A 16,025-nucleotide genomic window follows, 5' to 3' on the forward strand; every position below is an offset into this window, starting at 1 on the left:
ATTTCTGATTATCACTGTAACTAAGCCTGCCAGATACGAAGCTGTGCTGGCACGCACAGGAAAACACCACGAGCGCCACATATACTCATCCAAGTAGTCGTCCAAGCGGTCCTTCGTCATGCCGCGCATGTGTTTGATGTGGCGCTTGATTCGGGTTTCCCAGAGTCCTTCAATAGTGTTTGTATGCGTATCCGTTACAGGGTCGACAAAATTCAGCGTGTGATTCACCCAGCTGTGTGAGTAGTGCATTCCCGCCCATGATCGATTGTTTGCTAGTGTATGTTGTTTACCACCTCGTTCGCAGACGTAGGTGGCAAACATATCTGACAAAATAAGAGTACTAAAAAAGGTTAGAAAAAAATAAGATACAATCATCACAGTTGCACTTACCGCGGCTTAATAAATTTCGTATTAAGCGGTAGGAGCGTTGCCTAGTCCTTGTGTTGTACACAACGCGACCAAACCAACACCCCGAACCGCGTTCGATGCCGCCGAAAAGCCAAAACTCTTCGTGGCGGCGGCCGCGATGATGCTTTTGTTTTTTTGCGAGACTGGTCTCGTCAATGTTGACTACTTGGCCTTCTCCACCGGTCTACATATATATTGTAGCCATTAGGGTTAGTGCTACATTATGTAAATATTTAACTTGCGCGTAAGTTACCTTAAACTCAGTCCGTAGTAGCCCCTTGGAGCACGTCGAACGGCAGTAGGCGTACCAGTTGTGGACAGTACGCTCGGAGACGTCCGCCAACTCGCTGGCCTGGCCGTGCGCAAGTCGCATGCACCAAGCCAGCAGCAGGCGCACGGCACTACATAGGTTTAGCTTAGTCTCGCTGAAAAACGAGTTGGTCAGCATGCCCAGGCTGACCTCTTTGCCTGTGGCATGCTGCGTACGGCGGTAGCAGTGCCAACGCTTGCGCTCGCAGCTGAGCCGCATGGGCATGCTGCACAGTGGGCAGAACTTGGTCTTGTCGATCAACCCCACCTCCTTGCACCACTCCACGCAATCAGCCTCCACGCAAGTGACCTCCATCACCTTTGCGAGTGCGAAGAGGCTCTCGTTGTCCACGTGGTACTGATGCGCGGAGGCCATGACGGTGGGAGGCGGGGCTGATGGAGGGGGGGCTGGTGCTTGGTGGTTGCGTGGGGGCGAAGAGGCGAAAGCTAAAGTGAGGCCCAGAGTGTGAGGAGGACAGGACTCGACGGGCGTGTATTTCCATTGAATAGTAAAATATAGTATAGCGCAAGATAGCTCTGTCCGGAAATTGGCACAAAAGCGGGCGTATCGTGCACTGGTGGGTGGCTTGGAGCGATCTCTGGATGTGTTGTGTGCGGACACATCGTATAGTGTTCATACACAATTTCAGTTCTGCCCGTTTACTACAGTTCAGATTTAGTTCTGGATATTCAAATTAGAAAGGCGGGCGTGTTGTTGACGAGAGCCAATATCTATGTTGCTTTTCAACTGTGGTATGATGCTAATAGTAGTGGTGCTTTGATACAGGGTGCTTCAGCGTCATTAAGGTCAAGATCAAGGCCGATCTTGTTATATCTAGGAAGGAGCAGGTCATGGAGCGTCCGCGCGGGACGGTCGCGGCGGCGCGAATGAAGGTACTGGAGCGTGCAGCTAAGCGCTGCATCGGCTGTATGGACATGCGCCTCGTGAACAGGATGACACTGCATTGCCAGCACGTTGTTGCTGCTGCCAAGCGCATGGAAGACAGGAAGTATAGCACTTGAACTTGAGCTTCACCCGGTGATTCCACTTTGCTCTGCGCTTTCGCCACTTTGGACTTTGTTCGTAATGGGATATATTGTTAATCAAAATATTTGCTTTCATGTTTTTTAAAAATCCGTTTTGATGTGGAGTAACACCATTTTGGTCGGGCAGAGGTGTAGTGGCGACTTCGTGCTGACTCTCGACGCACATTCCACACATGTTGCTCTTGCACAGAGTGTGTATGCGCCGCCGCCACCAAGCCAGACAAGCTTTCAAGTTCGGAAGGGCGTAGAACAACGAAGGCCCGAATGGCGAGAGATTAGGCTCATGATTGAAATATTAAACACAGGTATTTTACACTATGTTGCTACATTTGGCTAGCAATAGCTACAATGCTGTCATCTAACTACGACCGCAGTTAAACTGTTAGGTACAAATAAGAGCTGCAGTACCGTTTCTTTTCAGAATTCCAATCTTCCGCTTCTTCTATCTTGCTCATATATATCGACTTCGGTGTCTTCTCGTTGCTCCACACAACGACTCATTCGTGTTATATTTTGAAAATGAATAATGAGGTTGTGCAATATAAGAGGCGCTACAATAACATGTGCTGCACTGCGCGGTGTTTCCTGATTCATAGCTCCTTGAGGCATTCTGAATCTGCCCTACCAAATACCAAACGTACTTTCGACCGCCATTCTTGTGCTCGAGCGAAGGAAATTAAATTCGTTTTGCAGGGGTGACAGCGAACCTCTTCCTCGCGTTCATCGTACGGCACTAAAAGCCCGAGAAGCGACGCATACCCAATGTCCCAATGAAATGAGTGCCAGCGGAATTAATTACAAGGTGCTTCCAGCATTTGCTGTCCGACCACGATCCAAGACGCACTTCAACACTGAGAAACAAATTACCAGTAGTAGTAACAGGTAGCATTTGCTCAACAGATTTCTGAAGTAGCAAATATTCTATCGTGAAAGTAGTTGAAAATCCTATCCAAAATATTATGATTGCTTCACCACATTGAAGTGGAGTAACACCATCTTGGTCGGGCGAAGGTGTAGTTGGCGGGAGCGAAGGTGCAACCGTCGAAGCTCCAGCTTGATCCATGTTGTCACGCGTCGGTGGCAGTTTTGCCGATCGCAAAAGAAGAAGCAGAGCGAGGCATTGCTGCCTGCGAACGACAAAGTGAAGGGGGAGGGGAAAGGGGAGCGACTCGTTGTTAGTTGTACGTGATTGGCTATTTTTACCTAGAGACGATCTGTAGTAGCGAACAAGATGGAGATAGCGATGCATCAACTTCCTGCAGATTTCCATCTCCAGCTTTTTCGGTCAAAATCAAGTCAACAAAAAAAAACTCATCAGGAGTTTTAACGAGGTTGCTGCGATGGCCTCCGTTCATCACGATAGCCCTCCGCCTCTATTCTCACGGCCATCTACCACCAAGAACGATGAAGAGGCTCAAAAACAAGAACAAAGCTAAAGGAGCGCTACTGTCAATTTTTCGCTAGATTACGCTATTTTGTGCAGACATGTCGTGTCTAATATTGCACTGTACAATATTTAAGTCGCTAAGACTTCTAAAACAGCTCCCGTGGTGAAGGTTGCAGTCCAACTTGGTGTTTATCGCTCTACTGTCTACCGATGGAGAAAGCATGAGGCCACTTTCCCGCCAACGAGAAGGCACACAACAAGTTTTATCTTCAATCAAGCGCACACGAGGCGCAGCGCGTGGCCACCCCGATTTAGAGAAGAGGTATACGTATTTGTAAATTTGGCGTTTCTATTTGGTTTAACACAATACTGCTTTTGTAGACTTTTAGACTACGTAGTCGAGATGAGAAAGAACTGCAAGCTGTGTGTTACGACCAAATGCCTCATCTTAATGATGGCGAAGTTTGACCCCGAGTTCGTGCGCACACGTAAGTTCAGATCTCTGCGAACCTGGACACCCGTTTTCTTAAGCAAAACCGACTGGTGGTGCGCCGTGTCACACCCAAGGAGACCAAGACCAGAAGCGATATGCAGATAAACTTTATTTTAATGTTTTTGTCTCGTTCAAGATGCTATTTTTTATTCTTTGTTTATTTTGAGGATGCTGCGGATGCGTTTGCCGACTCAGTGAATGTAGCAGTTGAAATGGATGGAATTTTTTTCTATCATGTGGCCTACGAGGCCAAGTACTTGTGGACAACTCCAGCAAATTGACTATCGACTACCATGAAGCAAGGAATGTGGACATTGTTCAAGGCTCATCTGAAAATAGTGGACACAGCAGTGTATTTTTATGTGCATCACCAACTGGACAAAATTTCCCCCCTTTTGTCGTCTTCGCTAGGGTACCAGGCCACCACGTTGCAGACGCCGTGACGGCCCCAACATTTGTAAGTCCTACATTGGAACGCACTGTGCAGACAAAGGCATGTTGTGACCACGCCATCACGAAAAGAGCGGGTCGCAAAGATATGCAATTCTATTCGTGCTATATTAACAGCTTCGTTACATTTTGATACTAACTGCTTGCACTTTGTGTTTAGATCTGGCGTCCTAATCTTGATGACTGCTGGATGATTCTCCTCGACAGTCTCAAGATACACAAAATGGCAAGCGTCCGGTAGCTTCTCGAAGATGAATGTGCTACACAGGTCCACTACATTCTTCTGGGAGTTATCGGGTTGAGTCAGTCCATGGACGTTAGCGTAATGACATCATTCAAGAAGAACATTCAGTAAGTTCTCCTGCGTTGTCTGTATTTTTCATTTGTTACTGACCTATGTGGTATCACTGCAACTACAGGGATCTATACGTTAAGTACCACATCGATCATCCATTCCCCGCCGATGATACAGAGAGGCGTGTCATACTCACCTTTCTTGTAGTCAAGGGGTGGGAAGTGGTGAAGGTGAAGACGATCGGAAACGGTTTTTGCAAAGCCAAGCTGTTGCCGATTGGTCCCCGTGATTGAACCGTACATGCGACCACTGCCAGAAATGACCATTGTTGATGAAGTCGAAGATAACAATGACGCGGTGTGGGTTTGTTAATTAAATGTTTTACTATGTGTTAAAATGAACAGAATACTGTACGTAACTCTCAACAATATAGTACTCTTAACCTCTTATTCCTATGCCTACTACTCTAGGTCCGTGCTCGGTACCTGGAGGCAAAAGAGGAAGTGAGCTCGTTTTCGGACTGCGTCCTCGACAGCTCACTCCTCGGCCTCTTGTCGTCATCACACTATGGGTGGCAGGCAGCTCTCTGTCTGTATTATCCAGATCGCAGCTGGCGATCTGAACATTTTCCTCTCGTACTTGCTAATATAAACATTAACAACTTAACGAGGTTTTTCTTTCATTATTCAATTACTCGACTGGCAGACAGGCGTTGCCTGCAGCCATTCTACGAGCGGGGCGCGCGCTGCGCGCCTCCTCATTCAACACGCTCACTAAGTACTAGGGGACAATTTCAGCTCGTGAACGCCTAGTTTCTCTCTTAGTTTCAGGAATTGTTTTGTGGGAAGAACTTTAGTGAGAATATCCGCTGTCATCTCTGTTGTAGAGCAATAGGCTATCTTAAGGCGACCGAGTTCAACAAGGTCCCTCGTAAACAGGTAGCGGATCTCAATGTGCTTATTTGCTTTGTGATTTCCAGGGTTTTTCACAATGCTGATGGTAGCGTTGCTGTCACACCATACCTGCACTGGTACCTTGTGAAGAAATCCCATTTCTCCCAGCAAATGCCACAACCAATCACTTTCCTTGGCTCCCTCACTTAGTGCGATAAGTCCAGCTTCAGCAGTCGAGAGCGACACGCCTCCCTGTTTGCTACCGCACCATGACACAATCGCTCCGGCCATTTGGATCACATACCCAGTTACGGATTTACGTTCTTTTGATTGACACGCGAAGCTCGTGTCCGTGTACACTTCGTAAGTCACGTCTCTCGTTTTTCCACCGAGAAACAGACCGTCCGTTGACGTCCCTTTCAAGTATTTGAGTACTCGCCTAGTTGCATCCCAATGCGTGCGGTTGTAGCAAGATAGAAATTTGCTTAATTCTCTAACCGCGTTGGCGATATCCGGGCGTGTGCCACGGACCAAATATTGGAGTGAGCCAACAATACCTCTGTAGTCAAAGGGCTGCGCAGCAATTTGCTCTGCGCTTAGTTTCGTATCGGGCTCGAGTACGAGGCCAGGCACTTGTGGTGTCATTACTGGCGCGCATTCACCCAGTTTGTACTTTGTAATCAGCTCTGCAATGTACTTGCGCTGTGAGATCATCATCACACGCTGATTTCTATTGCGGTGCACCTCCATCTTGATGATATAATGAATGTCGCCCAGGTCTTTCATTTTGAACCGGTTTGACAATTCGGCTTTCAGCCTGTTAATGAGTCGCATATCTCGCGACATGATCGTCAGATCATCGACATATACCACGACTATGATCCATTCTTCTACCACTTTTTGCACGTAGTTGCAAAACTCTTTGTGGCAGCAAGCAAAACCCATCGACGTCAAAAAGGTATGTAAAACTCGATACCAGATGCGTGGGGCTTGCTTCAAGCCATAGATGCTCATTTGAAGTTCACAGACCAAATGCTCATGGCCTCGCTTCGCAAATCCGTGAGGTTGCCTCATATAGATCTTTTGCTCTCCGTCCATCGTGCCGTTCAGAAACGCCGTATGGACATCCATCTGATGGATATGACAGTCCAATATCGTTCCAATCGCCAGCACTAGGCGCAGTGACTCGAATCGTGCCACGGATGCGTATACCTCGTCACAGTCTACCCCAAACTCCTGGTGGTTGCCTTGTGCTACGAGGCGTGCTTTGAACCGCTCGACAGTCCCGTCAGCGTTTTACTTTACAACTAGTACCCAATGACATGGGAAAGCCTTACGCCCAGGTGGCAGTCGTACGAGTCTCCACGTCCCATTCTCGATCAAGGAGTCGTACTCAAGTTCCAGAACCTGTTTCCACTGCTCTCTATAAGGGCCACTCAACGCGTCTTTGAGCGATCGTGGTGTAGGCACTCTGTGCTCTAGAATGTCTTGCGCAACGTTGTGCTCTAACATTGCCTGGAAGCACTGATAGTCCGAGTATCTCTTCGGTTTCTTCGCCACTCGACGTGGGCGGGGCTCGCGCCTTGGTGGTGTATCCACGAGTCCCGCACGTCGGCGTTTCTTAGCTCCCACTGCTGGGTTACTGGCCCGCGCAGGTTCTTCTGTTTCCACTGCACCAGTAGACCCTTCCACAGGTTCTTCAGCTCCCACTGCTCCCGTAGACTCGGTTGCAAGTGCATCGGCTCCCTCTGCTGCGGGTAACTCTCGCGCGGCAGATTCAATTGTGAGGGCCTCATCAGTCTGCCCGAACGCTCGCTGGACCATGGTGGCTACATTGGTCGTATCGAACAACACGTCTCGTGATTGGATGTACTCGTTCTTGTACATGTCCCAGAGTTGATAACCCTTCGTTTCCTCCGACATTCCGAGGAACCGGCACTTTACGGCACGAGCAGACAGCTTCTTGTCCTTTCTCAGGGAGGCAGGGATATGCGCAAAGCACACAGAGCCCCACACGGGTAGCTTGCTCACGTTGGGAGGTGTCCCATACACCATCTCATACGGTGTCTTATTTCCCAACCGCGTCATAGGTGTGCGATTTTGCACATACGTCATGTACATAAGTGCCTCTGGCCACCACTTGTGTGCCATATCAGCGTCTTTCAATGCGCAGCGAACTCTGTCCTGTTTGCTCTGATGATCTCGCTCTGCAGCACCATTCTCTTCAGGGCTGTAGGCATTCGATGTCTGGAATACAATTCCTTTGCTTTTACAAAAGCTTTTAAAGGCTGCATTCACAAACTCAGTTCCTCCATCGGACCTGATCCGACGAATCGTGAACTTTCCCTCACGCTCCAGCTGCAAAAGTAGCTCCTCTACTTTCTCAAATACTTATTTCTTATTGCGCAGGACATAAGTCCAACGCCATGACGTGTTGTCGTCAATGATGCTCAGAAAGTATTTAATTTTCCCGCAGCTGCCATACACCCCAATTGTTTTCATGGGGCCGTTTGTGTACATGTGAATGATGCTAATCGGGTGTTCGTCTCTCGAACCCCTCGCATTCCGGTAGGACATCCTCCGTTTCTTCATCTCTGCACACGTTGTGCAGAAGAACGGAATTTTTCTTAGACCTGACGCGGGTAATTTTGGCATTCCAGCCACTAACTTTGCGCTTAGCATCGCAATAACTGCCTCTTTATTGAGGTGACCTAGTTTGACATGCCATTCTTGCAGTGTGCGCTCAAACCTTTTGTTATTAAGGTGAGCTAGCGGCTTACAAGGCCCTTGCTTCACTGCGTTACACAGCAGTTGTCTTTCGTGCAGCGTTTTATTTTGAATATAATACGCCCCGTTGATAGCTTTCGCAACAAAAACTAATTCGTTTTTGAAAAGTACAAATTTGTACTCGCCAGTTAAGGATCCCAAAATTTGGTACCCACCGCGCCTGAGCCAGAACTCGCTGAGAATGATTGAGGTAGCGTCCGGTACTAACGCAATATTTTCGAACAGAAAAGTCTAATTCCTCGTGGACCATGCAAATACAACTTTATTGTACCAATATGTGTATTTGAATGCTTAGAGCCCTGTGCAAATGTAAACATGTACTGGGTGTTGGGCCCCTTCCGCACAAACCGCGCTGTCTCGTTGATTAGGCCATGCCCGCACCCTGAGTCAAGTACCCAAGAATTTGTGGTTAGATACATTTCATCATCTAACAGAAATGGATATAAACTTTGCACCTTTTTCTCGAGCTCAGTCAGCATACCGGCGAAGGACGTCGTCGTCTCAGCAATCTCTTGATTGCTGTCCTTGCCTGGCTGCTCTTCCATGTCCACGTCGCCGTCCGGTTCCTTACCCGCGGCTTGAGCCTTGCCCGTGGCGTCAGCATTCACTGCGTTGACGACGGTATCCATTGGCTCGTCTTCGTCGCTGAAGGGCAGCGTGCCCTTTCCCGGCGTCACGGCCCTCATCTTGGGCGTTGGCTCGTGGACTTCCTTGCGAGCCTGGCGGCTTGGCCTTGACCAGATGTTCCGGCGGTGCACGCCAGCTGCCTTGTCAAGTTCACGCTTGGGGCAGTTGATCATCTTGTGTGGCCCAACATTGTTCATTTTGTTGTACTCACCACCACAGTAGTGGCACTTCATTGCACCAATGTTGAAGTGCAAATCGCGCATCGGCTCGTCTACGGCCTTGCGCTTGCCAAGCACAGGCCCCTCCGGATTTGCAGGAGCCGCATTGACATGGTTGATCGCCTTTCCGCTGGCCAGAGCCCAGATCTCGCTCTTGCTCTTGGCGCCGAAGATGGCATTGAGCCTGTCGCTCACCTTCTCGAGCGTAAACCCATCCTGGGTCAGCTCAACCGAAGAGCCCCACATGTGCCTCGGAAGCACTCCGAGCACCATCACCAGCATAAGCTGGGAGGTCAACATGTGGCTGTGCAGAGCCTCGTGCGCGTTCACGTTGACTTGGCTACGCACACTGTTGAGATCTTGAAAGAGCTGTCCCACGCTCTTGAAGTCGGTGTTCACCATCTCCATGAACTGCCGAACCAGCCCGACGACGCCTGCCGCGTTGCTGAGGCTGTACTGTTTTTCAACGAGCCGCCAAATTACATGGACAGGTTCGTCGATGCGCTTGGTCGCGATTCCCTTGAAATCGCCCGGCAGCGTCTCGCACAGCAGCCGCTTGATGTACGACGACTGCTGACTCAGCATCGTCTCGTGCAAATCGTGCTGCCATGCCGCGTCTTTATCCTCTGCAGGAGGACGCGGCGGCATTACCAGCTGGATCTCGAGCAAATCCTCGAACCGAGTCAGGGGCTTTGCACGCTTGTGCTGCAGCTCCTCGAGCGCGCGTTGCTCGCTTAACGCCTTGAGGTGGATGGCCAGATTGCTCTTCCATGATGCAAAGTGCAGAGGCTTTCCGCTGAAACGCAGCGAGTCGACCGAACTCTTGTCAACTTGGGGCTTGCTCATGTTACTTGAAATGTTAAAATGAACAGAATACTGTAGGTAACTCTCAACAATATATTACTCTTAACCTCGTATTCCTATGCCTACTACTCTAGGTCCGTGCTCGGTACCTGGAGGCAAAAGAGGAAGTGAGCTCGTTTTCGGACTGCGTCCTCGACAGCTCACTCCTCGGCCTCTTGTCGTCATCACACTATGGATGGCAGGCAGCTCTCTGCCTGTATTATCCAGATCGCAGCTGGCGATCTGAACATTTTCCTCTCGTACTTGCTAATATAAACATTAACAACTTAACGAGGTTTTTCTTTCATTATTCAATTACTCGACTGGCAGACAGGCGTTGCCTGCAGCCATTCTACGAGCGGGGCGCGCGCTGCGCGCCTCCTCATTCAACACTATGCATGCTAATTGGATCTAAAATATGAAAATATCTTGAAGGAGGATGTGTTACCCTCACATATTCTGTTGTCGTACTGAAACCGTTTATCGCGTTGGACCTGTTTATTACGGTAAAATGCGAGCGAGTATTGCGCCCAACTGAGGGGGTAGGTTAAAAGATTCTGCGACATGACACTGGCGTATATTTTCTTTCCCCCTTTTTTCTCGTCACCCATCCCAGGATCAGTGGGGGAATGGTCCACATCATGCGTGTTTGAATGAACCCTCAAAACTACTGGTTAAAGCTCACAGTAATTGTATTGTATGATTCCCAGGATGCTAATGGCTGCGTTGGTAAAGCACCAAGCCTGCACTGGTTCCTTTTGCGGGAGTCCCATTTCCCCAAGCAGATGCCACAACCACTGACTTCCCTTTGCTCCTTCGCAGAGTGCGAAAAGTTCTGCTTCAGCAGTCGAGAGCGATACGCTTCCCTGTTTGCTACTGCACCAGGATACGCTTGTTCCTGTCATTTGAATCACATAGCCGGTAACCAATTTGCGTTCTTTTGGTTGACACGCGAAGCTCGCGACTATGTACACTTCGTAAGTCATGTCGCTCATTTTCCCATCGAGTAACTGACCGTACGTCGACGTCCATTTCAAGTATTTGAGTACCCACCCAGCCGCTTCCCAGTGTGTGCGGTTGCAAGAAATAAACTTGCTCAGCTTCCTTACTGCGTTAACAATACCCGGTCTTGTCCCACGGATCAAATATTGGCTGATCCAATAATGCCTCTGTAGTGAAAAGGCTGTGCAGCAATCTGCTCTGCGCTCCGTTTCTGGCTCGAGTATAAGTCCAGGAACTTGTGTGGTGTGCTGTTGATCAGATTAAATTAGCTGACCATCTCTACAATACATTTGTGCTATGAGGTCATCATCGTTCGCTGGGCTCTAGTGCGATCCACCTCCACTTTCAGGGTATAGTAAATATCTCCCAGGCCCTTCATTTTGATCCGACTTGACAGCTCGACATTAACCAGTTGATGAGTTCCATGTTTCGTGACATGACTGTCAGATCACCAACATATACCACGACAATCAGCCAATTATCTCCCACTTTGTGTACATAGATACAAAACTCTTTGTGGTAGCATACAAAACCCATCGACACCAAGAATGTATGAAGGATTCTATGCCAGAGCGAGAGGCTTGCTTCAGGCCATAGATGCTCTTTTGAAGTTCACAAACTAGGCTCTCATGGCCTCGCTTCACCAATCCATACGGTTGCCGCATTTGCTCACCTTCCATGATGCCGTTAAGAAACGCTGTACACATTCATCTATGAATACGACAATCCAGTATCGTTCCAATCACCGTAGCAACTCGAATCTCGCCACTGGTGGGTACCTCGTCACAGCCCACACCAAACGCTTGGTGGTTACCTTGTGCCACAAGGCGTGCCTTGAACCGCTCGACTGTACCGTAGGTGTTATATTTTGCCACAAAAAAGTACCCAGCGGCAGGGTAATGCCTTGCGTCAAGGTGGTAAGGGTGCGAGTCTCCATGTCCCATTCTCAATCAAAGTGTAATACGCTAGCTCTAGAGCTTGTTTCCACTACTCTCTGCGTGGGACACTTAACGCCCCCTTCGGTGTTTTGGTGTAGGCACCTTGTGCAAAGGGCATCATCATTCACATTGGTCTTATCGATTTGTGCCGGGAAGTATTGGTAGTCCTGATACCTCTTTGGTTGCTCGGTCTCACGGCGCGGTCGCAGGTCCTGGGTTGCTGGCACCGTCATAAGTCCCGCACGTCGGCACCTATTTGTAGCCCTCGCTGTCTTGGTGGACGCCTGAGCTCGTGTGGTAATTCCCACTGACTGGGTAGTCTCGCCTCTAGTAGACTTATCCCCCGCTACCTCGGTAGACGCTCGGGCAGGTGATTCCACTCCCACAGCTGTGGGTGGCCCTCGTGTGGCAGATTGAGTTGTGACAGCAGGTTTGGTCTTTCCGAAAGCCCGCTGAGTCGTTTTATCTGTAGTAAGAGCCCTTTGACTTTCCCAAACACCTCTTTCTTGGTGGGGACGACGTATGTCCATTGCCACGATGTGGTGTCGTCAATGATGTCCAAAAAGTACTGAATCGTCACTATGCTCCTGTACACTCCCATGGTTTGCATGGGGCCGTTTATATCCTTGTGTATCGTACTGATCGACTGGGTGTCTCTCGATCATGTAGTGTTACGATACGACATTCCCCTCTTCTTCATTTCAGCGCATGTAGAACAGAAAAATGGGATTTTCCGCAACTCAAAGGACGGTAGTGTAGGCATACCTGCTGCCAACTTCTTGCTAAGCATGACAATTAGTATTTCTTTGTTGATATGCCCAAGTTTTACATGCCATTCCTGAAGTGCGCTCTAATGTGTATCGGTTCCAGGCAAGGCTAGGCCTCTGCTAGACCGCATTAGCCAGCAATTGTCTATCTCTCACTGTTTGGAGCTGTAAGTAATATGCTCCATTAATTGCGCGAGCTACAAACACTAAACTGTTCTCATAAGTACATATTTGTACCCCCCCGTCTGAGATCCCAAATGTTGGTACCCACCCTTCTTAAGCCAGTATTCACGCAGAACATTTGACGTTGCATGTGGAACAAGTGCTATGATCTCAAGAAGAAATCGTCGGACCCATTGCAGGCCACGAAAATACAGTTTGACGGTTCCAACGTGCGTATTCGTATGTTTAGAAAAGTAAACATGTATCCAGAATCGGTCCGTTTTTCTACGAACTTGGACTCATCAGTGGTCAGGCCGCATCCGCATGGTGAGTCCAGCACCCACGAATCTTTTGTTAGCGACTTGCCACAGTCAACTAAGGAAGGATAGTCAGATCGCACCTTGGCCTCGAAGCTATCTGTTTCAGCTGCGCCGAAAGCTTTTTGGCCGCTTCAATGCGTCCCGTATTCGTGCCGATATCAAACCCGCTCATGAACTCGTCTGTATCCATAGGTTCGATCTCCAGCATCCCGCTAGAGCCAGGCGTCAACGGAGTCGGTATCAATCTTGGAGGGCTCATGGAGACCGTAGAATTGCCGGCGGGTCTCCTTGTACCGCTTCAGCCGCTACATACTGCCGAACAGCCGCCGGTGGAGTTTACTTCTTCGCCTTGAGCTTCGCCTTTCCATGCAGTTCGCCCTTGGACTGTCCCTTTTGTGCGGTACCGTTTATCCCACGCTCGGTTTTGTAGGCCGGCTTCAAGATATTCGTACGGTACACCGGCACCTTGGTACTACGGTCGAACTTCACCTTGGGACAATCCACCTTGTTGTGTGGTCGTTCAACTCGCCCATACAGTAGTAGCATCTGCGCCAGCCCAAATTGTGGCGGTCATCTCGACCCGGCACCGCTCGGGCCTTTCTTTTGCCCAAGACACTAGCCATCGACTTGGCAGTTGATGTGAATGCCCTTCCTCAGAGCTGCAATCTCGGCCCGGCTCTTGATACGTGATGGTAGCTAAAGCCCACAGATGCCCGGGCAGAACGGCTAGCTCCTTGACGAGCATCAAATGCTGCGAGATCAACCTGGTGCCCAACGCGTCACAGCTGCTCATCTCTCTAGCAGACTTCAGCTGCTGGAAGAGGTGTGTCGCGCTCTCGAAGTCGGAGTTGACATAGCCCTCGAACTTCGGCTCCAGCTCTACCACGCCTGACGCGGTGTTGAGCCCGGAACGCTTTTCAATCGAGCTCCAGACCACATGCACCGGCCGTTGCATCAGGTGCTCGTTGATTGTTCCAGACGGAAGCGTCTAGTTCAGCAAATCCTTGATGTACGGCGACTGCTGCCCGATGAAGACACGTACGTGCCCTTCTCTGCATCTGTGGCGTCCGGCTTCAGCTCGGGTAGAACCGGTGCCCGCACCAGCGCATCTTCAAAGCGTGCCACCGGCTCCTGTCTACAGGCTTGCAGCTCGGTGACAACCAGCGCATCGCTCTTCGCCATCAGGCGGGCCTTGAACTTGTCCTTGCACCCCACGAACATGATCTCCCTACCGCGGAACGACTGATTGTCGGCAACACTCAGTTTTAGTTTGTCCATCTTACTTGAAAGGTTTGAATGGACTCTCAAAACTACTAATTAAAATCCACAGTAATAGTGTTATTCTTTATTCTTCAAATCCTATACTTATTTTCATCACGTGCTCAGTCTGAAGCAAAAGCGGAAATCGTCCACGGACTTCGTCCTCGGACGGCTCCGCCTCCTTTACTTCATATCATCATCGCACTAATAGTTGGTACTCTCTCTCTGCCTCACGTTCTTAGATGAAAGTTCAGTGCTAAAATTACCTCGAATTCACAAACAAATTAGACAGGTGTTCGAGACTTTGTCTCTCATTTACCTCTTCTGCTCTGTAACCAACAAGACGGCTCTTCTGCCGGCCGCCCCACTGCGAGGAGCCGCAGCTCCACTCAACACTGCGGGTGAAAGCGGCGGTGCATGAACTGCCGCATGGCGCAGCCAGCCACGAGCGGGCAGCAAGCGGCGGGGAGGGCAACAATACGTCCTACTACCATTCCTCGACCGTTGGCAGCGACGAAGTGCTGGAAGACTCGTCGAGTACGACCAGCACCCGGGCGTCACAGCCGAAATAAGGCAGAACACAAACTTCTGCCCATCCTCGAATACCAACACCGCGAGACAATCTGCACGACGACCAACCGTTGCCCCCCCCCTCCCTCCCGGGAAGCGGCAATTTGGCTCTTGGGCAGGGTTGGCCGAGCACCTTGGCAAGTACATGGCGAAGACCTACCAAGTACACACACACAATGTTTTCCCGTTCGTTTATTTATGCCGTAGTGTTTTGGTGTTTGCTAGAGTTTTCGCCTTCGTACCAACAACAAAGTGGCCGCACGAAACAAGACAATTCTTGAGGCAGGCACGACGCAGCCGCTCGTGCTGGATGAGTGGGTACACTACGAACGACAAAAACTTCGTCTGCACACACGCAAGGAAGTACAATGCACGTGGATAAAGCAAGCGAAAGCGACAGCAGCCACGCGCATTGGGCTGCGATGCAAATGTTCGTCGACTAGGCTTAATTTGGTGCAGTTTTATCCGTTGGACATTGTAGGCTCGGTTTGACACAGGTTACGACTTGGTACTAATTGGGTTCTGTTTTATTATCGTAGATTAATCCTGTGTTGAAGTTGTTGACGCTAGTGTCCTTACATTTGCAGCACGTGGTGTCTGTTCCCCAACCACGTGCTAAGCGACCGAACGTTTCGTCAATACCCCCACAAACGGAGCGCACTGGAGCTGCTGGCTGCCGACACAGTAAACACGGGCTGGGGTACCTAAGAAACGAATCGTGCGGTATATCCACGAGAAGCTTGTTGGCAACCCTACCAACCATGATGTCCGCAACCTCGTGAGACGCTAAAAAACCAGGATCACGTGGTTCCTACCAGCGCAAAGCTGTTGAAGCGGTGGATGCTTGACTTTTCCGAGGAGGACGGAAATTTTGGTCGTAGTTTTATTAATTCGGTGAATAATAAGGTATCGCTACCTACCTATGCTGCCTGCAAGAATAAGGTGGCTGTAACTAGCACGTGGTAACATTTCTTAATTAATGCATTGATTCGTTGTGAAAGATATTTGCTGGCCTCTTACTTGCCGACTAATCGTGTGCAATTGCACATCAATTTTCTTCTGGTCTTCCCACGCGGTAGAAGTCCATACGTTCGCTTCTGTGGGTTCACAGTGTGTACGTTCGATTCTCTAAGTTCGAACCTCTGCACGACGCACGTCACGTCGTTGCTGGTCCATCCGTGACGATCTGACTCCATCGCCTCCCGGCTATACAACTGAGATGTATACATGTTTTCACTGGCTCGATCGA

The 16,025-nt window shown here is 49.6% G+C and overlaps 1 protein-coding gene across 1 annotated transcript; it reads right to left on the bottom strand.

The window, feature by feature from the left end:
- Nucleotides 1-570: 570 nt before the first annotated feature.
- IUM83_00530 (uncharacterized protein) lies at nt 571-14,167 on the bottom strand (the record flags this gene model as incomplete). Its single annotated transcript, XM_067924306.1, has 3 exons — nt 571-592; nt 662-685; nt 13,989-14,167. 3 exons carry the CDS (start codon nt 14,165-14,167, stop codon nt 571-573), a joined length of 225 nt encoding a protein of 74 aa, XP_067789440.1.
- Nucleotides 14,168-16,025: the final 1,858 nt, after the last annotated feature.

This window comes from Phytophthora cinnamomi (genome assembly GCF_018691715.1).
Source record: "Phytophthora cinnamomi strain GKB4 chromosome Unknown Contig53, whole genome shotgun sequence".
Classification (NCBI taxonomy): Eukaryota; Oomycota; class Peronosporomycetes; order Peronosporales; family Peronosporaceae; genus Phytophthora; species Phytophthora cinnamomi.